The sequence below is a fragment of the Canis lupus genome, chromosome 6 (genome assembly GCF_048164855.1).
Source record: "Canis lupus baileyi chromosome 6, mCanLup2.hap1, whole genome shotgun sequence".
In the NCBI taxonomy this organism is placed as follows: Eukaryota; Metazoa; Chordata; class Mammalia; order Carnivora; family Canidae; genus Canis; species Canis lupus.
The window spans coordinates 67,861,928-67,888,473 of record NC_132843.1 but is presented as its reverse complement, the minus strand read 5'-3'; the positions used below and the strand labels follow the sequence as shown (position 1 = coordinate 67,888,473).

At 34.8% G+C, this 26,546-nt stretch overlaps 1 protein-coding gene across 5 annotated transcripts in view; it reads left to right on the top strand.

The window, feature by feature from the left end:
• Nucleotides 1–26,546, top strand: part of CEP350 (centrosomal protein 350) — a 153,579-nt gene that overhangs the window by 55,820 nt on the left and 71,213 nt on the right. For all 5 annotated transcript variants that reach the window (XM_072831041.1, XM_072831037.1, XM_072831040.1 and 2 more), the window contains exons 12-21: nt 1,768–2,825; nt 4,706–4,844; nt 6,342–6,514; nt 13,394–13,580; nt 15,897–16,117; nt 16,484–16,647; nt 20,387–20,497; nt 20,966–21,106; nt 22,825–22,961; nt 23,744–23,866. In XM_072831041.1, the coding sequence (XP_072687142.1) occupies nt 1,768–2,825; nt 4,706–4,844; nt 6,342–6,514; nt 13,394–13,580; nt 15,897–16,117; nt 16,484–16,647; nt 20,387–20,497; nt 20,966–21,106; nt 22,825–22,961; nt 23,744–23,866 (2,454 nt within the window). The remainder of the gene's footprint in view (nt 1–1,767; nt 2,826–4,705; nt 4,845–6,341; nt 6,515–13,393; nt 13,581–15,896; nt 16,118–16,483; nt 16,648–20,386; nt 20,498–20,965; nt 21,107–22,824; nt 22,962–23,743; nt 23,867–26,546) is intronic.

Below are 26,546 nucleotides of genomic sequence, written 5' to 3'. Positions count from 1 at the left end.
ATCCCAGGATCCAGGATCGAGTCCCACATTGGGCTCCCTGTGGGGAGCTGCTTCTCCCTCTGCCTTTGTATCTGCCTCTCTCTGCGTATCTCTCATGAATAAATAAATAAACTCTTAAATAAATAAATAAAATTTTAAAAAATCTTGGATTTTTCTCAGCAGTATCTTTTATATTTATAACTTCCTTTGTGTTCCCATTACTACCAGCTTAGTTTGAGTCCTGATATTTCGTGGCATAGAATATATGCATTGGTTTTCCTTCATTCCATTTTCATAGCAGTCCCTCAAAATGAAAGACTGTACAAAGTAACTTCCAACCAGACCTTGCATGACATGCTTTTCTGTTCTCTTATTACTCTGGTTACCCTCCTCCAGATGATTCTTTTGAATTTAATTGGTAGACCTCACATTTATCCATACTAGTTTGCAGCCTGTCTAAATAACTTTGAATCATAATTTGATAATTTTTTGGGTTAGCCATGCCTCCTAGCTTTCTGTCATCTGCAAATTTGGTAAGCATATCTTTAGTCATCATCCAAAAATTATGGACAAGACCAAGGACAGAATTTCATGTTATTTTTCTTTCTTTTTTTTTTTTTAATTTTTATTTATTTATGATAGTCACAGAGAGAGAGAGGCACAGAAACACAGGCAGAGGGAGAAGCAGGCTCCATGCACTGGGAGCCCGATGTGGGATTCGATCCCGGGTCTCCAGGATCGCGCCCTGGGCCAAAGGCAGGAGCCAAACCGCTGCGCCACCCAGGGATCCCCATGTTATTTTTCTATAAGCATCTACTTAATAGTTAACATTGACCTTTAATTTTTTTATAATATCCCTTAATATACAGTGTCCATGGTCTGGAAACATAGATGAATAATAATGTCATCTGAGACATCTTTATTCTGTTTTTAGACTTTATGGACTCCCTACTCTGTATTCTGTATTTATAATTGGTATTCATAGTTTTGCATTGATACTCATTGATATTCATTAAGTTTTTAAACCTGAGATAATAATCTCCTTATTTCTTCAATATGTACAGTGTTAAACGTTTATTAAATATCTGTTGATTAGAATAATATCATGCCTATGTTAGTATTTAACAATCTTAAGCATTTCTCTTTTATATAACATTTTTCTTAAGAATTTTAAGAATATTTTTTAAAGATTTTTATTTATTTGAGAGAGAGAGCATGAGTGAGAGAGCACAAATGGGAGGCGGGAGGAGTGATAGTAGGGGAGGGAGGATCAGGCTCCTGCTGAGCAGGGAGTCTGACACAAGTCTCTACCCCAGGACCCTGGGATCATGACATGAGCCAAAGGCAGACACTTAACATACTGAGCCACCTAGGCACCCCTATATAACATTATTTTTAAGGGAAACAGTAGAACCAATGTTGTAAAGAATTTTGTTCACAGAGTTTTATAGGTTATGAAGCCTTCTCTTTAATAATAGTTTAAAAATATGTGTTGAAGAAAGTTTGAATGATAACGGTCCATTTTTATGAAAATGACATCAAAAAACTCATCACATGTAGAAAAATATTTGGAAAGTTATAATTCTAAATGAAATATTAATAGTGTCTCTTTCTCATTGTTTAGCTATGAGTGATCTTCATCTTTTTTATCCTCTTTGTCTTTTTTGTTTGTTTGTTTTTTTGTTTTGGTGGTAAGTGTGATAAGAGAAAAAAGTAAAAAAAAAAAAAAAAAAAAAACCTGATCATGAGTTACTGTGTTAACTAACATACTATGACTTTCATTTCCAGAAGGGACTTGATGGAACCTACATGGATGCAGCCTGACAGATTGAGCCCACGAGTCCAGAATACTCAACCACAGCCTCTTATTGGAACAGCTGGAAATTTACTTTCCCATCTCTTGAGTCTAGAACATGTAGGAATTTTGCATAAGGATCTTGAATCTATTTTACCAACCAGGAAGAATCATACTGTGGCCTCAGGGCCATTAACTTTTACACCTCAACCATACCTGACCTCACCAGCTGCTCATCCAGATGCCTTGTTAAAACCTAGTGCCAGCCAGTATAAGAGTAAACTGGATCGTATTGAAGCCTTGAAAGCAACAGCTGCTTCTTTGTCCAGCAGGATTGAAAGTGAAGCCAAGAAATTAGCTGGGGCTAACATAAACTATGGGTCAGCATGGAACACTGAGTATGATGTACAGAAAACACCCCAAGAAGATGAACCTTGGACCAAGGCTATAAGTCCACCTGTGAAAGAGGATACTGAAGATGTTTTCTCTGCCCGAATTCAAAAGATGATGGGAACCTGTGTATCTCATGCAACTTTTGATGATGATCTTCCTGGTGTAGGCAACCTCAGTGAATTTAAAAAGCTTCCTGAGATGATAAGACCTCATAGTGCCATATCAAGGTTCAGAATCAGATCCCCTGGTCCTAAACCAGAAGGGCTCCTGGCACAGTTGTGTAAGAGGCAGACTGACTCTTCCAGCTCTGATATACAAGCTTCTCAAGACAAAGCTAAATTGTCTCTTGGTTCCAGCACAGATTCAGTTAGTGAAGGGCCTCTTCTTAGTGAAGGGAGTCTCTCTGAAGAAGAAGGAGGACAAGATGTACAGCCTCCGTTGAAGGTAGCAGAAATCTTAAAGGAAAAGGAATTTTGTGCTGGAGAAAGAAATGGTTATGAACCCATCAAAGAGTTTCAGAAGGAAGCTGAAAAATTTTTGCCACTTTTTGGGCACATAAGTAGTACAGAAAGCAAAGGACCATGGGAAGAATTGGCAAAGGGAAGTCCACATAGTGTCATTAATATTTTTACAAAGTCATATCAGCTGTATGGAAAAGGTGAGAAAAATAAGCTTTGTGCTAGTTGTATGTTAGGTTAAGATAAATCATTTAATAATTCTGTACAAGATAATACTTAAGTACAAATTTTCATTGTTCATTATGAGGATGATAGAGACTTATCTAAATTAATCTAAGTTATCTGCAGATTTCAACTAAAGTATTACAGTTTCATCTTTAAAATTTCATTTTTTAGTTGTTATTGTCATGAACCAGTAGTTGGTAGGTGTAGAAATTTTGGTCTAATTTAGAGATATTCATTTCTGGTGTTCAAAATTGGTATGTACCAAGTGTATGCTAGATTTTCTGTGACTGTCGGTATGTATTTAGATAGTAAATAACGTGTATTTCTTTCTTTCTTTTTTTTTTTTTTAAAGATTTTATTTATTTATTCATGAGAGACACACACACAGAGAGAGAGAGGCAGAGACACAGAATCCCTCCATGCAGGGAGCCTGACATGGGACTCGATCCCAGGTCTCTAGGATCAGGCCCTGGGCTGAAGACGGTACTAAACCACTGAGCCACTGGGGTTGCCCGTGTATTTCTTTAATACCATGATTTGTGAGTCTTTGGGAATGTAGTGGTCAAGAATTGAGAAGGGGAACTGTGGTAACATTTCTGATATGTAAACCATTACTGCTTGTCAAAACTAATTTTAAAAATAGTCAGACTTTGGAATGCCTGGGTGGCTCAGTGATTGAGCATCTGCCTTTGGCTCAGGGCATGATCCCAGGGTCCTGGGATCGAGTCCCTCTTTGGGTTCCCATGAGGAGCCTGCTTCTCCCTCAGCCTATATCTCTGCCTCTCTCTGTGTCTCTCATGGATATAAAATCTTTAAAAAAAATAATAATAAAAATTGACTTTGCTCTTGATCTCAGGGTTGTGAGTTTGAGCCTAATGGTGGTTTTAGAGATTACTTAAATAAATTTTAAAAAATGGACTTTGAACAGAAATGTAGCTACATATATTTGGCTCATGAAGCAATTGACTTCTGAGTTTGTTTCTTATCTTTGAAATCCTGCAACACAATTTTCCTTTTCTATGATGAACTCAATTCCTTCAAGTCCCTCTTTCTTTTTTTCCTACACTATAGGTAGATTCTACCCATCTTATGCTAATATAACTTTAGAATTTCCAGGTTAGAGAATGAGGCTGAGCTTTAAGTCAGATGTCAGTACACTGTGGGTTTTTATTTCCATTCTACATAGTGAACAACTTACTTGATAAATGAGTTGATTTCATCTGTTCATCATATGCTGAACTGGATATCACATTGCATTTTCCTAGATTTCATATTTAGCTACTGGTTATGATCTTGTGCAGACCTCTGTATGCCATTGATCTTTTATTAACATTAATTTATTCCTGTAGGTGGTAATTTTGAAGGTTTATTTTTTTTTATGAAAGCGAGGTGCTTTTAAATCAACATTCTCATTTTTTTTTTGGCAAGAGAATTGTGTTTTTTCTTAAATCCTATTAGATTTTCATTAAAATTTTACCGTTATATTGAAATACTTACATTGAAATGGTATGTGTTCTAGGATTTGCTTCAAAATAGTCTCAGAGGAGAGTGAGAAATGGGGAGAATAGGAAGTTTAGTTGAGACTAGATTGGTCATATATCGATAATTGTTAAATTGGGGGGTGATGGATACGTTAGTTTCACTATGCCATTTTCTCTACTTTCTTGTATGTTTGAAAATTTCCCTAATTAAAAGTTATAAATATATTGTTAGTTATAAAGATGGATTGGAAAGAAACACTAATAAAGCGAACTAAAATGTTTCTCAATCCATGTTGTTAATCCATATGTCATGGAATGCTTTGTTTGTAGTTTGTTTTTGTTTTAAAGCACATTTCAATGACTACTTTTAACAGGGTTTGAAAGAGGAACCTCAGCATCACGGCCTTTAAATGCCATCACAACACCTCTAAGCAGTGTTTCATATGAAGATGATTTTGTCTCCTCTCCAGGGAGTGGGACTTTGACAGAAAGAAAATCAGCTCTCGAACCTAAGTAAGAATATGTTGGTAATATGGGATAAAATCCACAGAGAAAATTTTACAATGAGAACTGTGATGTGATTATGAGTCAATTTTGTTGGTTTAAAGATACATGTAGAGGCTTCATAGCACAGAGCTTATTAAGAACATGGGCTCTGGATCCAGACTGTCTGGGTTTAAATCCTGGCTCTCCTGATATTAGTTGTTCGTCTTTGGGCATATTACTTAACTCCCTGTACTTCAGTTTCCTTCTGTGTAAAATGGGGAAAATAACTGTACTGCTTCATAGAGTGTTGTAAATATTCAGTGAAATACAAACTACACTTAGAACAGGGCTCGGCACACAATAAGCACAATATACATTGTTAAGTTGATCTGTGAATCCCTAGTAGAGGATGGTATTGGGAAACTCTTTCATGGTATAACTAATATAAGTTAAAGATTAATTAAGTAATGATTTTTTGTGATAGAATTGAGGAAGGATGACCAGATAGATCATTAACTGCATGATGCTAGTAAATAAGTACATTGTTTTTTTTTTTCTAATTGGGAGCATATCTAAGCATTTGCAAGGAAGGCTTTGATAAAGAACAATATTACAATATTAATATTTATTAGACACAAGGTGCAAGGAACTGAGAGGACTGAGGGGGCTTTGCTTGTATTAACTCATTCTTTTTTAATTAATTAATTAATTTTATTTAGTTTTATATTAACTCATTCTTAAAATAGCCTGATATGATAAGTATTTTTGTACTGTTACTGCTTGAGGGAGGAAACTGAAGCATCCAGGTTATGTTGCTTGTACAAAGCCATACAGTAGGTGAATCAGATTTTGCCAGAGAGAATTTCCTCCCTAAATTTTGTTACCATATAAAATAATCTGTAATTACTCATATTCAATATAATTTTCTTCACAAATTACAAATTTTAATCCACATAAAATTATTAGGTGATCTTTTGAAAATTCTATCTTGTTAGACCTATGAAAATAAGAACTATTAAAATTAAAGTAGGCAAAGTATTATAGTTTTAAATTTTGAACTCTAAAGAAAAGATTAAATTTTTAAATCAAAACTTACAAAGATTTAATTGTGATGATATTTAATAATATCACCAATAAGGATAATTTATTGCATTTTATTTCTAGGTTGAAGAACATATTATCAGGAGGAAAATAATTATATTAAATGATGAATTTCAATAGAAATTGAGGCCACATTTTCCAGTATCCAACATTATATTTTTTCTTTTATGTGTCTGAATTATCCATTTTTACTGGTTTTGCTTCAGTAGACAACTCCCTTAAAATTTTCTTAGTAATAAATTGAGCCAAAGGGAACAATCCAAGCTTATGGTAGTAAGAAAACAAAAAAAGAAAGTGGAAGGCATCTTCGATTATAGTTATATTCTCCTTGTGATTAAATAGATTTAAAAATATCCATAGTTTTAGCTATATCTTAAGACTTTTTATTTCATTCTCTAACCACTATTGCTTGTTCTTTGACAGTATCAGTGGTAGCAATTTGGGCATTCAGGAGGATCATTCTAGCAGGAAGTCTGCCTATGATCTGTCCTCTGTGGAAGTTACCTCCCAGCATTCATCAGGGGCCCAGTCTGCTACATCATCTCGTTCATCTACTTCTTCTAAAGGGAAGAAAGGAAAAAAAGAAAAGATAGAATGTAAGTGGAATTCTACGTGATGACTTTTTCTCTTACCATTTTGTGGTAGTAATCTAAAGTTACAATTTGATTTCATAAGATGTTAGATGAATTTCTTTATAAAATGTAATTAGTTTTCATGTTTATTAATCATTGCAACATTACCATTTGCTATATAACATTATAAATCATTTGCTTAATACAGAATGAATACATTTGCAATGATAAGAAATTAAGGATTATAGATAAACAATTATAAAAGAAGTGTAAGTCCCCATTAATCCCTCTGCTCAGAGATAACTACTGTTAATAAAAATGTTAACATTTTTGGTGCCTATTTTTCCAGTGTATACATAAAACCATGCACACACACCTCTTTATTTAAAAAATAGAAATGAAATCATTTAGTTTTGCAACTGCTTTTTGAAAAGCTGTAAAGTATATCCTGTACATCTTGAGTATAATTAAAAATACTTAAATTTTCTTGTCTGTAAAAGAAAGATATCAATAAATTATATCAGTAGATGCTTCATATGATAATTTTTGATGCATATGTGAAATTAACATATAATATATACATCCCCGTATGTGGCCACAGTAGGTGTCCTTTGGCACTGAAAGTGTTTTTGAGTGATTGAGGAGAACAACTATCATTTCCTTCAGTTCTACTTGTGGGTATAATTTGCACTGTAAGCCTAGAGGTAAGAAGATACAGTAATTAGGCAAAGCCTCTTAGACTCACTGGATGGCTGCTAGGGAATGATTTTGCTCCCCAAATTTTTTTTTCTAATTGTAAAAATTGCTGATTGACTTAAAAACAAACCAGAGGGAGAGAAGTCAGTAAAAAATAGAAAACTATTTAAAAATTAAAATTGCCTATAATCCCTCTACCTGAAGATAACCAATGCTAATGTTTTTTTTAAACTTTGTTTTAACAATTTTGGTGAAATAGACATAACATAGACTTAACATCTTAACCATTTTCAAGTGTACAGTTCAGTGCTGTTTTTTTTCTTTTTTTTTTTTTTTCAGTTCAGTGCTGTTAAAAAACATTCACACTGTTGTGCAACCATGCCATCCATCTCCAGAACCTTTTCATCATCCCATACTGAAACTCTGTATCCATTAAACAATAATTCTTCCTTCCTGCCATTCCCCAGCCCCTGCAAACTATTGTTCTACCTTGAGTCTGTGAATTTGACTACTCTAGGTACTTCACATAGTGGCATCATATATTTGTCTTTTTAGTGTTTGGCTTAGTAGCATAATGTTTTCAAGTTTCATCTGTATGGTAGCACGCATGAGAATGTCCGTCCTTTTTGAGGCTGGATAATATTCATACCAGCATATGTATACCACATTTCATTTATCCATTTATCATTTGATGGGCATTTTGGTTATTTCCACCTTTTGGCTATTGTGAATAATAGCCAAACATTTGGTATACAAATAACTGTTTGAGTCCCTGCTTTTTTGTATATATACTCAGGTATGCATTTGTTGAATCAGATGGTATATCTGTGTTTAACTTGTTGAGGAACTGCCATATTGTTTCCTTTGGTAACTGTGACATTTTACATTAACACCAGTAATGCACAAGGGCTCCAGCTTCTTCATATCCACATCCATGCCAACGCTTGTTTTCTTTTTCTATTTTTTTTATAAGTAATAGATATTCTGATGGGTATGAAATGTTAAGATTTTTAGTAAGAATTCTTCCACATAATTTGTAGGTATATGTAAATAGGAAATGTTACATGTAAGGGACCACGATTTTTTAATGTTCTTTTGTTCTGTCAATGTGTTACAGATATCTTTGTCAGTAAATATGGATCACCCTTGTAATGACTATCTAGTGTTTTATTATTTTAACATATTGTAGTTTGTTTAGCAAATTGCTGGACGTTTAGGTCACTCTGTTTTTTTCTGTTATGAACACTGCTATATTGAATATCCTTATAAATGTGTCTTTATACATTAATCTAGTTCTTTCCTTTAAGGTAAAATTCTAGAAGTGACATAATGGAGCAAAGAGTATGTTTAGAATTTGGATACATTTTGCTAAATAGCCCCTCAGAAAGCTAATGCCACTTGATACACCCAGTAGAGAATGGTAGGAGAAATTATTGCTTAATCATTAACCTAGTATAACTCTATTCCAGATTGTTCCGCAACTTTTTGGTGGGAACATTAGACATCATTTTACTAGCACTTCCTAATGTCTGCCTTTTCTTATAAATACTGTTTCAGTTGGATAAGCTGTTTCATAAGTGTTCTGAGTATAAAAGAGCTCCATGGTTCCATAAATTTGGGAAATGCTTTTAGAGTGAAACAAGCTTCTTTTGTACAAGATTAAGCAACACTTTTAATATGCTAACATGCATTATTTATTTTAGGATAAAGATGAGGCTGCAGTTTGAAGTATTTTCTAAATTTATTTGACCACAGAATCATTTCTTCCATTGGCATGTTAATACATTTGAATACAACTGAACATATTTTGGGAAATGCTGAACTTAGTTCTTTTATTTTGCAATTGTTTTGCTTTGTTTTATTAGTATCTCACCTATTTATTGGAAAAGCCTGGATTATGACTTCTGACTCCCAAATCCAGTTTACCTTCTACTATAATATACTGTATAACTTAAAATATTATATATTGAATATAGGAGTATAAGCAATATGATTCAATACAGGTTTTTAAAAATGATTATTTAAAACATAATTAGATAGGGCAGCCCGGGTGGCTCAGTGATTTAGTGCTGCCTTGAGCCCAGGGCGTGATCCTGGAGTCCTGGGATCCAGTCCCATGTCGGACTCCCTGCATGGAGCCTGCTTCTCCCTCTGCCTGTGTCTCTGCTTCTCTCTCTCTCTTTCTCTTACTCTCTCTCTGTGTCTCTCATAAATAAATGGATAAAATCTTTAAAAAAATAAAAATAAAAAAATAAAACATTATTAGATAAAGTATAGGTAGTATTTTGTGGCTTTCCATTTCTCTGATCCCCTCTCGCAGTGCCTTTAAAAACCTCTATGTAAAAAAAAAAAAAAAAAAAAAAAAAAAAAACCTCTATGTATTGTACTCAATACAGTGTTATCTAAAACTTAGTTTCTCCTTTATCCCCAAGTTCTAAAACTAGTGTAATTTTGGTTGTATATGCTCCATCTGGTGGTGACAAATAGTGTCTGCTTGCTCTGTACAGAAACTTCTCAATGTGATTGAAAGTAGTTGGTAGATTAAAGTGGCAAGCAGAAGAAAAAAAAAATTTTATCTTAATTTATAACCTATAAATATACTTTCAATTGCCAAATGAAAAGTAGGGGAGAATGTTTTCTTTGTGTATGGGTCTCTTGGCTGGAGTTTACTTTGTTCTGGCGTAGACCTTTGTATTGTCTACAATTTCTATTTCTTTGAAATCAAGAACAATTTTTAAGTTGTGTATTTATTTTTAAAGACTAATGTTAAATGTGTAGAGAAATGCATTTTTATTATGAAAAAAATAGAGATAGCCAGTATTAACCACTTGCTTTTAGTCTAGGGATTATAAATAGATTTTAGATTATAGAGTCCATTCAAACTGATTGATAATCCTTTAGATTATTTGTATGTTCCCTGCTCCTCCCCATCGTGGTAATGCAGTCAGTATATCTAATTCATGATACACATCTTTACATAGCTTCCTAGGATGAATTACTATGAATGAGGTGAAATTTCTGTGGCAAGGGGATCAAAAATTATTTTTATGCATATTTTAAGTTGTTTTACAGGAAGACTATATCAGTTTGCACTCCCATGAAAACAATGTATGAGTATCTTTTTCTGTGTGTACTGAATAACACTCAAGGCTTTATTATTTTAAAAATATTTGCTAATCTAGTAATGAAAAATGGTGTATCTTATTTGAGGTGGTTTTCATTTCTTTGTTTATATTTTTCATATGCTATGTTTTCATTTTGCCTTTTTTAAACTAAAGTTTTTAAAAGTTTTATTTATTTATTTATTTGACAGAGTATATAAGCAGGGGAAGTGGGAGAGGAAGAAGGACACCTCACTGAGCAGGGAGCCTAACACGGGACTCAGTCCCAGGACTCTAGGATACTGACCCAAGCCGAAGGCAGACACGCAACCGACTGAGCCACCCAGGCACACACCCCCTCCCCGCTTTTTAAACTTAAAAAAAAAAAATAAACTAAATTTTAATGAAAAGTTGTTCTCCTATTACTATCACTACAGCAAAGTATAGTGTAGAATACTTATTTGTTAATTTTTTTTAATTTTTTATTTATTTATGATAGTTACAGAGAGAGAGAGAGGCAGAGACACAGGCAGAGAGAGGGAGAAGCAGGCTCCATGCACCGGGAGCCTGACGTGGGACTCCATCCCGGGTCTCCGGGATCACGCCCTGGGCCAAAGGCAGGCGCCAAACCGCTGCACCACCCAGGGATCCCGTTAATTTATTTTTTATGTGGTAAAATATACCTAACATAAAATTTGCCATCTTAAATATTATTTTCTGTATTTCATTTTCTGCTTTTTAAAGTTTTTTTTTTTTTTTAAGATTTTATTTATTTATTCATGAGAGACACACACGCAGAGAGGCAGAGACACAGGCAGAGGGAGAAGCAGGCTCCATGCACAGAGCCCGATGTGGGACTCGATCCTGGGACTCCGGGATCATGCCGTGGGCCGAAGGCAGGCGTTAAACCACTGAGCCACCCAGGGATTCCCGCCTTTTTAAAGTTTTTAATCCAAAATGTGTTCATTGGGCTAGTATCCCACTCATCTTGATTCAAGGTGCTTTTATTGCTGCTCCTGTCTGAAGGAGCATCCTTTTGTAATTCTTGCTTTTCCTCCTGTAGACTGGCAGAGGACAGTAGAGCAGCCAATACACAAAACTACCATTTTGCTAAGTGTACAGTTTGGTGGTATGAAGTTCATTCATGTGCAGCTGTCACCATTGTCCATCTCCAGAACTCTTTCCTCATCCCAAGCTGAAACTTCATTCCTCTTAGATAATAACTCTCATTTTCCTCTCCCCCTTGCCTTTGGTAATAAGTGTCTACTTTGTATCCCTATGAATTTGCCTACTCTAGGGACTTCATATAAGTGTATGATCATATAATTCAGTCCTTTTGTGATTGGCTTATTTTAGCTTAATGTGCTTTAAGATTCATCCATGTTGTAATGTGTGTCAGAGTGTCCTTCCTTTTGGATGTCTGGGTGGCTCAGTCAGTTAAGCATTGGACTCTTGATTTCAGCTCCAGTTGAGATCCTCAGGGTCGTGAGATGGAGCTCAGCTACAGGCTCCATGCTCAGCACTTCAGCTTGGGAGTCTCTCCTTCTGCCCCTCCCTCCCTCACATCTCACATACACTCTCTCTTACAAAAAATAAAAAGAATGTTCTTCCTTTTTAAGACTGAATAATATATCATTGTATGTAAATACCACATTTTGTTTATTCATTTTTTTATTGAAGGATACTTGGGTTGCTTCCATCTTTTGGCCACTGTGAATAATGCTGCTATGAACATGGGTGTACAGCATAATTGTTTCCTTTTTCATTTTTTTTAATCTTTAATCATATATCTACATTAGAAAACTTTTTGCTGCCATTTGCTGCCATTTCATATGCAGTTCTTTTTTCTGCTTTTTTTAATGTAACAAATATATTCCCATGTTGCTGTTGAAACATACCATCAGGATAGAGTCATGAGGGCTGTGTTTATGTTTTATTTCTCCTCTGTGACCATGTATCCTCTAGCAAGTTATGTGGCTTCATAGATTTCTAGTTACCCCATCAGTAAATTGAGCATATGGTATTCAATTCATAAGATTTAAGAGCAATAAGATAATATATGTGGAGTGTATTTTTAAATACAAAGTGTTAGTTAATGTTCAGGTTACTATTAACTATGTAATTTAGACAACTCTTCAGTTGTTGAGATTTAGGTAATTTTTTACATTATAAAATCATACACTGGGGGCACCATGGCTCAGCTGGTTAAATATCTGCCTTCTGCTTAGGTCATGATTCCGGGGTCCTGAGATCAAGCCCTGCATTGGGCTTCCTGCAGAGAAGGAGCCTACATCTCCCTCTCCTGCCTGCTGCTCCCCCTGCTTGTACTCTCTTTCATTCTGTCAAATAAATAAAATATTTTTTAAAAATAAAATTATATATTGAATATCATGCATAATTTTTATTTATTTCAATAATCTTTTTAGGATACTCCTAGAAGTAAGATTATTCTGAGTCAGAGAATATGAGCAGTTTAATGAATCTGGCAACATAGTGCTTATCATAAAGTTTTTCAAAATGATTCTGTAGTTCATTTGGCATTTGATACTGGTTTTCTCCCAGCTCTTGATTTTATCCTTAAAAATCTTCTTTTTGGCTACTTTTTCATAGGAATAGAATAGTACTTCATTCTTAACATGCTTGTCTTTTTTTTACCATATGATTTAAGAACAATTTATTTTTAAAATTAAAATATGTATTTATTTTTTTTTAAAGATTTTATGTATTTATTCATGAGAGACACAGAGAGAGGTAAAGACCTAGCAGAGGGAGAGGCAGGGTCCCTGCTGAGCCAGGAGCTTGATTAGGGAGTTGATCCCAGGACCTGGGATCACGACCTGAGCCAATGGCAGATGCTCAGCCACTGAGCCACCTAGGTGCCCCAAGAATAATTTATTTTTTAACAGCAAATGGGGGGATGTTAATGGAAGAAAGTTTATTCTCCTTAAATGGAAACAGAAGGATTTGCTACTTTATTTTACATATGAAAAATAACTTTAAAAAATCTGATCTGTACATTTTATTACTTTATTGAAATATAAGTATCAATGATTTTTCAGTAGCCTTTGACATTGGGAATCAGCTTTATAAGAGATTTTCTTTATAGGGCTGGATTCACTCACTGGAAATGTTCAGAACTCACTTCTTGATGAGGAGAAAGTACATTCTGGCTCAGAACGTGGCTCTCATCAAGGAAAGAAATCTGGGACCAGTAGCAAACTTTCTGTTAAAGATTATGAGCAGACCCTTGACAGTGATAGCATTTTGGAGGATCTTTCTGGGCATTCTGTGAGGTAAAGTAATATATGTTTTATAACTGTAATTCATATTTAATTAAAATTATAATATCATTGGTGTTCAGGGAATCAATTCAATAAATTGCTGTATTTTCTGAAGAGATTTTGTAGTTTTGCTCATAGTTTGGGTCTTCATATTTAAAATATAGTTGTCTCTCGCCTAAACTATTACAGCCTCTCTCAGGAATACTCTGCCTCTAGCACAAGCCACCTCTCTATTCTAAATGCCATTGCCACTGTTGTTATCTTGAATCAGTCCTTTGACCAAGCATTGTTCTCCTTAGGGTACCTTGGGAGTTAAGAACTCTGTAAATGAACTCCCAAGAATGTAACTTTATTTGCAGTGTTTTCACTAGGTGCTCACAGACTATCTCATTTCCTTTCTCTATACATTTCTTCTTACCTGTGTTCATCCCCTCTTACAGTACAACTACTTAGCATCCTTTTGTCTCATTATTTCTTCCTGTGAATGTTTCTCTCCTGCTCAACTTATTTGATGACTCAAATAGATTTTGAAATCTCACTCTCTTATTTTGATTGCAGATAGCTTGCATACTTTGTTTCCTTGTTTTTAATAATACAGTATACACTGAGCCTGTTGCTTCTGTGATTATCCACATGGCTTTTATCTGTTGCACTTGTTTTGTCCTTCTGGAAATTTAAGCTCTGAGAAGACATGGATTTATTTTTTTTCTTTTGAAGCTGCTTGCTTTTTCTAGTGCAGTGTCACATACAGATAATCATTTTTAATGCTTTCAAATCTTACATCGTTAATACCATCATTGCTATATTTAAAATTGAAGTTTAATTTGTCAATGATTTTGGAATTCAGAGAATTTTACCTTTCTTTAGAGATATTCTGATGATTTATTTAACAAAATCTACAAAGTTAAACATTTCTAAAACAGAATCCATAGCCAAATAAGTTTGATAAATGCTCCTTTCTATAGAATAGACACCCCCTGCCCCCCCTTTGATTTGAGGTTTTGATGAAGAGGTGCTCAGATTTAAAAAAATTATTTAACCCTTTTTTTTGTTTGCTTATTTGGCTGTCGTCACTTTCTTTACCTCTCTGTCCTTTGGAAAATTGATTAACATTGTTGGAAGCTTAGTTTTGGAAATGCTAGTCTAGGTCAGTCTTCCTTGCAGAGCAGATACAAATATAGCTTGTAAAAACCGCAAGGTAAGATTCAGGCATGGTACTTGGTTTTGATATTGTGTTGGAATTCTTTCTTGGAGATCTATTAAGAGACAGAAGTAATAAAATTCTTTTTGTATTCCATAAATGAAGTTGTCAGACTATTAGAAAATAGTATTTCTCTAAACCACCAATAGTAAATTAAAGGTCACTGTAAACAAGTGAGAGCCTCTCAAGACTGCTTTTATTCAAATATTTATATACTGGCTTTAAGAGAAATAAATGTCTTCTTTTGAAAACTATTTCCTGGTTTTACTGGAGCTAAAAATAAGCTTGTTTTACTATGTCAGAAATATGTTAACGTGCTAACATGCTTTATGGAGTATCTTTAAGTAATTTATTCAGTAAATAAATGTTTAGTGCATGGTAACATCCTTTTGTTCTGAGAAACAGTAACTTTAATGAGCCTAATTTCTCAGAAGGGCTAGACATGTGCTTTGTATTGAAATAAATACCATTAGAATTATTCCAGTCAGACTGCTTTTGAGAGGTTACTTCCCTAGTTCGAGAAAGAACTCTAACATTAAAAAGTAGATGGAAACAAATGAGTTCATACAAATGAGTACTGAGAGGTGATTAGTAGGAAAAAACAATTTTTTGCTGTGACTCTTTGGGTTAGGAGGAATAACAAAAGAGTGTTTTTTGTCATTTCTTAATTTTTAATACAAAATGATACTTTATTCTCTTTCAGAGATATATTTTAAGATTTTTTTTATGTGATAGGCTTGACCTTACCTTTTATATGTGGCTGTAGTTTTATTGCTATATGAGGTCTATGTAACTTAGGTTTTGCCTTATACTGTAATAAGTGATTCGTTATATATGTACATTTTAGAAGAAGGAGTTAAATGCCAATTTAATTGAGACTCCTTTTCTATTTCATAATTTTGGTCAGGGTTTCTGCCTAGCTCATTCACCACTGTAAATCTAGCAATGAGAGAGGGACATACTCATTCATTCATTCAGGATGGCGACTATGTTGAATAATTAAATGCCTGAATCACAGCCTTGTAAAATGTCAGTGAAGAATGTAATGCATGCTGTTCTTATGAGTTGTTTAGCTGGCTCTTGTAGTAGTTTTCCTTTCTCTAATGTCTTTGAAACAAAACTTCTAGTGTCTCATCAGACAAGGGAAGATCTCAGAAAACTCCAACTTCTCCCCTGTCTCCAAGTTCCCAGAAATTGTCGCAGTTTGACCCTCCAGGAACTTCATTAGAAAGATCTAAATCCTCGGTAATAATGCCTCCATCTATAACAGGATTTAAGCCTAATGCACCTTTTACTGATATGAACCTTGCTGCCAGTCGAACAACTACAGAGATGGCCTCAACACCAGGCAAGTAGATCCATACAATTGTAATTTAAGATACTACTTTTGTTCCTTAAATCCCCTTTCTTTTAGTCAAATTGTAGGGAAATGTTATCCATCAAGTGAATGTGATTACTTTTTGAAGTATTAAAGATTTTGTAGGAAAGGAAATACTGAAAAGCCTGACAGGTTCAACAGTGGTGATTTTTCCTGTTTAGCCAGCATGAGTCAAAACACACCTGAAAAATATATACTGTGCTAATAATAAGTCACTGTCTTTCCTGCAATGGAAAGCAAACACTTTTTGGTTCTTAAAATGAAAAATGAATTTCAGAAATCTGAGAGGTTGCTTCATGAGAACTTTTACATTTGACAGTCACTTATGCCTTCCAGGTTCTAAGCGCCTTTCTCCTGCTGGTCTCCAGCATCGCATGGCAGCAGAACTCAGCTACTTGAGTGCCATTGAGGAGTCGGTGCGCCAACTGTCCGATGTGGAAAGAGTTAGAGGCGTATCACTTGCTCAGCAGGAGAGTGTGTCTCTAGCTCAGATCATAAAGGTATTTGTGGAGTTTTCTTCTTTAGCATTCTGTATTTTTTTCTCTTTTCTTTGCTACTTAAAGTCGTTTCAATGATGAGGTCAAAAAAACAAAGGAAAACACACAACTTTAACCTGCCAGATAGAAAAAAGTCTGCCAAATAGCACCTATAAATAACCCTGCAGAAAAGTGTCATAAAGAGCACTAAAAAAGTTACACATAGAATATTTGGCAGCAGAACAATAATTCAGTCATTCACTCTCAAGTATTTCATTTTTCTCAGTCTCTCTTTTTTTAAATGTCTCTGAAAAGAGGCTAATCAAGCAATTCACAATTTTTTCTCTTTTCACTGACAAACCAGAGATAGATAATTCATTGTATTTATTGTTTTCTTTTTAACACTTTATTTGTACCGAAAAGAAAAGTTTCTGAGATCCAGGTATCTGATAAAGTCGGCATAATGTAGACGTTTCCTTAGCTAACAAAAATCCAGTAAAGGTCTAAGCAGTGTTCTTACGTGGAGTTGCTGTTGCTGTCTTTTAAAAAAAAAAACAACAAATTAGTATTTACATGTATCAAAACATACAGATTTAAATCTAATGAGTTTTGATCAATCCTAATCAAAATGTAGAACACTTATGTCACTTCAGATGATTCACCCATAGACCTTTTCAGTTAATCTCCTCTCCCAGAGGCAGTTAACTATTCTGATTCCTAATCGCCATTGTTTATTTTTGCTTGTTCTGCAACTTCATATAAATGGACATATATTTTGTACTTTGTCATATTTAGCTTATTTAATGTGTCACAGTGTTTTTAAGATTCATCCATGTTGTATACATTGTTTTGTTCATGGTTCCATTGATCAGTATAACACAATGTGTTTATCACTTCTCCTGTTGATATACATTTGTATTGTTTCCAGTTTTTGGCAATTATAAATATTCTTGTTATGAATGTTTTTTGCAACTCTGTATTCAACATGTTTTCATTTTTCTTGCTTTAATACCCAGGAGTGTAATTGCTTGGGTCAAGTAAAAGTATATGCTTAACTTTTATGAAACTGTTAAATTATTTTTTTTTTAATTTTTAAAAATTTATTTATTTATTAGAGTCACAGAAAGAGAGAGAGAGAGAGAGAGGCAGAGACACAGGCAGAAGGAGAAGCAGGCTCCATGCACCGGGAGCCCGAAATGGGATTCGATCCCGGGTCTCCAGGATCGCACTCTGGGCCAAAGGCAGGCGCCAAACCGCTGTGCCACCCAGGGATCCTGTTATTTTTAAAAGTGGTTGTAGGGCAGCCCTGGTGGCTCAGCGGTTTAGCGCCGTCTTCAGCCCAGGGCCTGATCCTGGAGACTGGGGATCGAGTCCCACATGAGGCTCACTGCATGGAGCCTGCTTCTCCCTCTGCCTGTGTCTCTGCACCCCCCCCCCCTTTCTCTCTCTGGAATAAATAAATAAAATATTAAAATAAATAAATAAAAGTGGTTGTATTATCTTACACTCATATGACAATCTGAGAGTCCTAGTTGCTCTACATTCTTGCTGTCATTTGATATTCCAGGCATTGTAGTGAGTGTGAAGTAGTATCTCATTGTGTTTTGTTTTTTTTTTTTAAAGATTTTATTTATTTATTCATGAGAGACACACAGAGAGAGAGAGGGAGGCAGAGACACAGGCAGAGGGAGAAGCAGGCTCCATGCAGGGAGCCTGATGTGGGACTTGATCCCGGGTCTCCAGGATCACACCCTGGGCTGAAGGCGGCACTAAACCGCTGAGCCACCTGGGCTGCCCCTCATTGTGGTTTTGATTTGCATTTCTTTTATGACTGATGAGATTGATAGTCTTTTTGTGTATTTATTATAAAATTTATTACATCATCTTTTGTGAAGGTCTGTTCAGATTTTTTGCCTATTTAATAATAGGGTTGTATATCTTTTAATTATTGAGTTGTAGAAGTTCTTTAAATATCCTAGAAACAAGTCCCTTTCAGATATATTTCAAATACTTTCCTAGTCTTTAGCTTACCTTTTAATTTAAAGAAATTTATTTTGTTTTTTCATTTTTAAACTGTATCCTTTTAAGTGCAGAATATTTTCATTGTAATGAAGATTTCATTTTTTTCTTTTATTGTAATGAAGTTTTAAATTTTTTTCTTTTATGGTAGTGCCTTTTGCTTTCTAAGAAATCTTTGCCTACTCTAAGATTTTAAGATACTTTAACAAAGATATTCTTTTATGTTTTCCTAAAAAGCTTTATAGTTTTGACTTTTATATTTAAGTGTTTGACCATCTCCAGTTAGTTATGGAGTGTGAAGGAACCAAAGTTCATCTTTTCCCCACCTGGATTTTCAGTTGTTCCGTCACCATTTTCTTAAAAAGACTTAAATTACCTTGACACTTTTATCAACAATTAAATAGTCATTTATATAGAGCTCTATTTCTGCACTCTCTTATTTTCCATTGATCTATGTTCTATCTTTAATGCCCATACCATACTGTTTTACCATGTCTTTAGAGTGAGTCATGAAATCAGGGTGTAATTATTTCAACTTTGTTCTTTCTTAAGGCAGTTTTAGCTATTCTAGATTATTGCATTTCTGCATAATTTTTAGAATTAGTTTATCAGCTTCTACAAAAAAAAAAGGCCTAGTTTTAATTTTTATTGGTTTTAATATGACTGGCATTGAATCATAGATCAGTTTCGGGAGAGAATTTATATCTTTACAATGGCATTTTCTAATTGGTGAGCATGATACCTTTTTCTGTTTGGGTTTTAAAAATATTTCTCTCAGCAGTGTAATTTTCAGTGTAGAGATCTTACACATTTAAAATTTTATTCCGAAGTATTTTATGTGTCTTGATGTTGTTGTAAATATTTTTTTTTATTTTATTTTTCATTTGTTTCTCCCAAAATATCTAAAGACCGTTCTTTGTGTGGAACTGTCCCATACTTTGCAAGGAGTTCAGCATTTCTGCACCTCTCCCAATAAATAACAGTAGTGCCCGTCTAGTCATGACAGCAAAAACTCCCCAACATTTCCAAGTACTCCCGATGGAGACTGAGGAGGGACTGATAACCACTTGGTTAAAAATCACTGGATGGGGGAAATGGTCCCATTGCAGTGGCCATACTTACCTTGAAATCCAAAAGAGCACTGAGATTTTCTACCATTTTAGGAATACATTACAATTCTGGGCTTCCAGATTTGTACAGGGCATTATGCAACTTTGTATACAGATTTTGCACCTTTAGAAAGCCTGTATTTAGCACTATTCCAGAAGAAATGACAAAATATAAATTGATAGATAATATTATATGGAAGAGTGGAAAGAAAGGGTCCTGGTGAGAAGGAGACCTTTTCTGGGGCAACATTTTTATGAAACCACTTGTTTAAAGCCAAAATAAAGGAATCATAAAATGCTGAGGTGTGAAGAATTTTTATACGTAGAACATTTTATCTCTTTTAAAGAGTTAGGTACTATAGCTTTTGCTTTAAAACCAGCTTTTTGGTATGAGTTCTTAGCCCCATATGTCTTGAAAAAGTTTTATGTTACTACATTATTTGATTCATAATAGGTGGTGATTAATATTTTAATAAATGATTTAGGGCTACCTGCTTACTGTCTTTCCTTTAAGCTCTAATTGATTGCTTCAAAAATTATATTAGAAAAGTAGTTATTACATGTAATATAGTCACTGTATTAAAATGGTGTAGTGTCTTAGAATTAATAGTTGATCATTTTTTTTTATTTTGAAGGCACAGCAGCAACGCCATGAAAGAGACTTGGCTCTTTTGAAATTGAAGGCTGAACAAGAGGCTTTGGAGTGTCAGAGGCAGTTAGAAGAAACCCGAAACAAAGCAGCTCAGGTACTTCTTTTTGCAGCAGGCACTGGTTCTTTAAATCTAAATTTGTTCTCTTTGAAATCACTTTAGTATTTTTGTACTTACATAGAAGTAAAAAAGAAAAGATACAATAATGTTTTAGTACATTATGCCATATGGGTTCATTTCATGTCATTTGACTCTTGTAGCAAATTCTGTGAGTCAAGTTAGTCAAGATTTATCCCCAATTTAGAGAAATGGAAGCTGAGGTACATAGTAGTTACTTGTCTAAAGAAATATCGACTCATGAACGATGGAGTTAAAAATTAAACTCCAGCAGTAATTTTAAGACTCTAAACTATAGATTTTAAGGCAGGAAATCCAGATAATAGTCAAGTGTTTTGTTTTACAAGGCATTTGATCCATGAAACAGTTTTAAAATTAAAGCTAATTTGGGGTGGGAAGAGACTGAGACATAACATAAGTTCTCTGTTTACTCCCTTTTATTTTCAGGTCCATGCAGAATCCTTACAGCAGGTGGTCAAATCACAAAGGGAAGTAACCGAAGTCCTGCAGGAAGCAACTTGTAAAATAGCTGCTCAGCAAACAGAGACTGCTCGTCTCACCACAGATGCAGCTCGCCAAATCTGTGAAGTAAGAGCCATTGAGAAGCCCTTTTCTTTTTAGTCAGTTTGAGTAGATTTGGTCTTAGCAGTAATGAGCTTCTAATGTCTAGCAAATATGTACGTAGTGACTTTCAGTGGGAGCCATACAGTATTGAATTAAGAGGCATCATTCATTGCAGTATGTTGTACATACGAGTGATATGGCAGCAGAAAGAAAGATGGAGAAGAACTCTAAATGTCTGCCCTTGAGTAAACTTCTTAAAAAATATATTGATTTTATTGATGTATAATTTACAAATAATAAAATATATCCACTGTAAGTATATTGTTTGATGAATTTTGACAAATATATAGATACAGGTATCTAATCAGATATAGGTATCTCTATCTACATATTTCTGTGTCTTTTCTTACCTGTCTATCCCTATAAACACCACCATAATCAAGAAATAGAATACAGTTGATTCTTGAACAACATAGATTTGAACTATGAAGGTCTATTCATGTGCAAAATTTTTTGAAATACAGTGCTCTGTGTAATTTTTCTTAGGATTTTCTTAATAATATTTTTTCTTCAGCCTACTTTATTATAATAATAATATGGTATGAAATATATATATATAGTGGAGAAGATCTGTGTTACTCACCTGTTTATGTTATGGGTAAGACTTCCTTCCAGTCAACAGTAGGCTATTTAGTAGTTTAGTCAGAAGTTGTCCATGGATTTCGACTGCTTGTGGATTAGCACCCCAACCCTCATGTTGTTCAAAGGTCAACTGTTTTTCCGACACTAAAAAGTGTCTTTGTACCCCTGTCTTTGGTCTCAGGAAGCCATTGATCTGCATTGTATGAAAATGGTTCCTTTTCACCTAGAGTGATGTAGTGTCTTGTCTTTTACTGTACTAAGGATAAAGCCAGAAATAGATTTACTATTGTCTGTATATAGGATATGATAATCTGTAGATATAGTTTCAGTTTATTTTAGCAGGTACAATTTAGGATTGTTTGTGAAATGATTTTGTTATTAATATTAAAAAGCCAGGAACCTACTGTGTTAGATACTGTGGGATTGTGCAAATAAATATAGATTCTTTTAAGAAAATTTTAGGCAGCATTAACAAAGATTTCAAAAACACTTTAAGTTGTTAACTTGGTGATTGAATGAACACCAAATAAGTAATACATGCAGCAGTTGCAGTAGTGGCTAAGAGTAGGGAAAATACCTCACATTGTAGGTCAGAAAGCAGATAGGCAGATAGGAAGTAGTAATTGAATTGATTCTTAAAGAAGATTTATTTTTGATTTTTTAAAATATTTTATTTATTTATGATAGACATAGAGAGAGGCAAAGACACAGGCAGAGGGAGAGACAGGCTCCATGCCAGGAGCCCGACGTGGGACTCGATCCTGGGGCTCCAGGATCGCGCCCTGGACCAAAGACAGGCGCTAAACCACTGAGCCACCCAGGGATCCCTATTTTTGTTTTTTTATGGCTTATTATATGACTTGAAGATTTTGTTTTAATTTGTCGATTGCTATAGCTAGATGAAACCTTAGAAATCATGTGGTCCATCCAACTCTTTATTTTTATAAGGAAGCTATTAAGAACTTAATGTAAATGACTTGCCCACAGTATTTTATCTATTATGGTAGATCCAGTGATCTTTCAAAGACACTGTGCTCCTTCTCAGTTTTTTTGTAATTTTTTTTCATAACTATTTTTGCCTTGTGTGTGTTCTTATTTAGATGGCAGAGTTGACTCGAACTCATATCTCAGATGCTATTACTGCTTCAGGAGCTCCCCTCGCCACACTGTATGACCACCAGCGACAACATGCTCCAGACTTTGTGAAACAGCTGAGGACCAGAGCTGAAACGGATAGGTTAATAGTTATTCAGCAAATATGCAATGAATATCTACTATGTCCCAGGCACTGTTAAGGGTACTAGAATATAGTTATGGGCATACGGTGGAGTGAGAGAGATAGGTATTGTAAGCAAATATTTACCTTAGTGAATGAACACTTACAAACTGAGATAAGTGTGAGGAGCAAAGAACATATATCCATGGTATCGATATGTAGCAAAGGAATTTGGATAGCCTGGGGATACAGTGATGTCAGAGGTTTTCCAAGGTAGTAAAGCTTAATGTTGAGATCTAGTTCAAAAGTGATCAGTGGTATAAAGCAGGTGAGGCCAGTCAGTGCATACAGAGGTAGAAAAAGAAAATGAAGGAAGATTGATGTGATTGGAGGCAGAGAACCAAGAGGAGAATGGTAGGAGATGATGTGGGATCATGTCATGGTAGGACATGGCAGACCTTAAGGACTTTGGAGTTTATTCTAGGAACAATGAAAAGTTATTAGAGTTTTTTAGGCAACCTGGGTGGATGTGATCATAGTTTGTATGTATTTTTTTACATCATCTTTGATCCTCTCTCATTCATAGATTTTAAGTCCTCATTCATATTTATTTATACTTGGGGGGATTTGTGTTTATTTTTCATAAAGCAAAAAATATTCTTTTCTATGAGTGAATGCCTTTCTTAAATACTTTGTCATGGCTATTTCATAATTTCTGTTTATTTAAGATTTTATCTCATATTAATGTTAAGTGGTATTCTCTTAGACTTTAAAAGTTTAATCATTTTTTATTGTACTTGCAGAAAAAGTCAATCCATTTCACTATCTCAGAGTAAAGAAGGGACTCTTGACTCAAAGCATCAAAAGTATTCCCCTTCATATGAGAGTTACTCTGAGTCTTCAAGATACAAGAATCATGATCGAAGGTAAAAACACTTTGATTTGGTAAAGTCTGATAAATGTCTTAGACACTGCTTTTTTTTTTTAACTTCTTAATGTCATTTCTTTAAGTGAAATAGAATCTTCCCCTTCAGTGTTCTGACTTCCCCCATTTGATTATCTGATTTGTAAAATTGTTCTATTCCTTGAGACCCTGCCTTGTGCTCACACTGTGTCGGTTGTTTTTCCTACATTTAATTTTCACAACTTTCTAAAACAGATATTGTTATCATTTTATAGTAGGGAACAGAGCCTCATGGAGTTGCCAAGAAATTCACCCAAGGTCACCCCAAGGAACTGAGCCTTGGCTTATCTGGCTCTAAGGCCTATGTTTATTATACATTGCTTTACTAACATCCATATTTCTTGACATGTATAGAAATTATATGTATAATTTTTATCATTATAAAAGAAGATTGAATACTTTGTCATTGGTTCTTGCCTGATATTAACATCTATAGTTTTCAATTATGGTTCTGTCCTTGGATTAGAAGATTTTTGAAGCTACTTTCCAGCATTCTTAGAGGTGGGATAACTACATTGTCAAAGTAAAACCTCATTTTAAAAAATTAAATCAAAATAAATAAGTAAAAAATTACATCATGAGGGATGCCTAGGTGGCTCAGCGATTGACCATCTGCCTTTGGCTCAGGGCATGATCCCAGGATCTGGGATTGAGTTCTGCATCGGGTTCCCCGTATGGAGCCTGGTTCTCCCTCTGCCTATGTCTCTACCTCTCTCTCTGTGTCTCTCATGAATAAATAAATAAAATATTTGAAAAAAAATTAAATCATGAACCTAAAAAACATTAATGTGGGGTATTAAGTACCTACCACATCTCTGGAACTATATGACTTTGATTTAATCTTCAGTGACCCTTAGTTCATTGAGACTGTTAGCTGGGTCACTGCAGGGAATTCCTAATAGGTTTCCCAGTCTCTTCCCAAACCATTTCCCAATCTCTTCACTAGCCACATGGTAACTAGAGGGATTTTTCTAAAATTTGCAACCAAGTTTTTATTCACCTGTTTGAAACCTTCAGTATTCCTATAGAGCCATTCAGTAGGTCATGAAAGTTCCTTAATTATTGAGGCTTTTGGTCATCTTCTCTTGGCATTTCTACTCTTGTCATATTCCACTAATTGTAACTATTCTAATACAACTCTCTAAACGAGCCAAGCTCTCTGTGTCTTTTGTGCCATTATACATGATATACCTTCTTTCTAGATCTTACTCTTACCTTACTTTTATTTCCCCTCCATGAGTCAGTGTTACCCTAGTCTGCTTTACATGTCCCTTCTGTGTTCTCCCATACCACGCCAAATATAACTGTTATAGCTTTTACCACCTTCTATATCCTTTTCCTTTACTTGTTAGTTATGGACTAGACTAGAAGTTCTTTTGAGGTTTCATTTTCATCGCCCCAAAAAGAAGCCCCATACCCTTAGCAGTCACTTATGTTGTCTCTTCTCCAGCTTCTGGCAACCATTAATCTGCTTTGTATTTCTGTTCTCTGTGGATCTATCTGTTTTGGACATTTCATATAAATGGCATCATACAACGTGAGTCCTTGTGACTGGCTTCTTTGACTTAGCATAATGTTTTCAAGGTTCATCTATCACATATTAGTATGCTGTTCCTTTATATGGCCAAGTAATACTCTGTTGCATGGATATGCCACATTTTACTTCATCAGTTGATAGACTTTGGATTGCTTCTGCTTTTTGACTATTACGAATAGTGCTGCTACATACATTTATGTGCAAGTTTTTATGTGAACATAGGTTTTCATTTCTTTCGGGTATACACTTAAAAGAGATGTTGCTGGGTCTTTAATTTTTTGAAGAGCTGCCAAACTTTTCCAAAACAGCTGCTCCCAGTAAAAATACAAATTTCTTTTCACATCCTCATCAACATTTGTTATTGTCTCTCTTTTTTGTTAGAGCCATCCTAGTGAGGACCATGCTATACTGCTATCCCCAGAACTTAGTAAAATGCCTAGCACACAGTAGGCAGTCTACTACATGTTTACTAATGAATGATAGGCACATAACCGCTAAGTGGAATAATTGAGTTTAATCCCTTATCCTTATGACTCCAAAGCACTTGCTGTCTCCTGCATTATATCTTTTACATTATAGCTATATTATATGGTTTATGCTTTCAAAAACATCTGTTAAACCAGACAAATAATTGTACAATATCCTGATAAATACTATTAGAGAAACATACTAAAAAAACAGTATAAACCCAGAAACAGAGGTGAACAAGCCTTCCTTAGGAGTGGGAGAAGGTATCCTCGAGCACTTTGCAGAAATGATACTTGAATTGAGTCTTAAACTAATAGTTCCTTAGGCAGGGAAGGGAGGGCATTTCAGAAAAGGAGATGGCTTATGGAGAAGATGTCAAAACATGGCTTGTGATTGGCTCTCTCTCTCTCTATGTATGTTTACATGAATGAATAAACTAAGGAAAGCAAAGAGGAAGGAAGAAGAACATTGACCTTGAAAACAAGTTCACTAAGCATTTGGAAACTTGAGGCTTAAAGTCAGGATAAGGGCAGAGCTAGCTGATCAGATTTGAGACTCAATCTAAATGATAGTAGTTAAAATTAGAGAGATGCATAAGATTGCCAAAAGGAGAGTATGTAGCACAAATGAGAAAGGA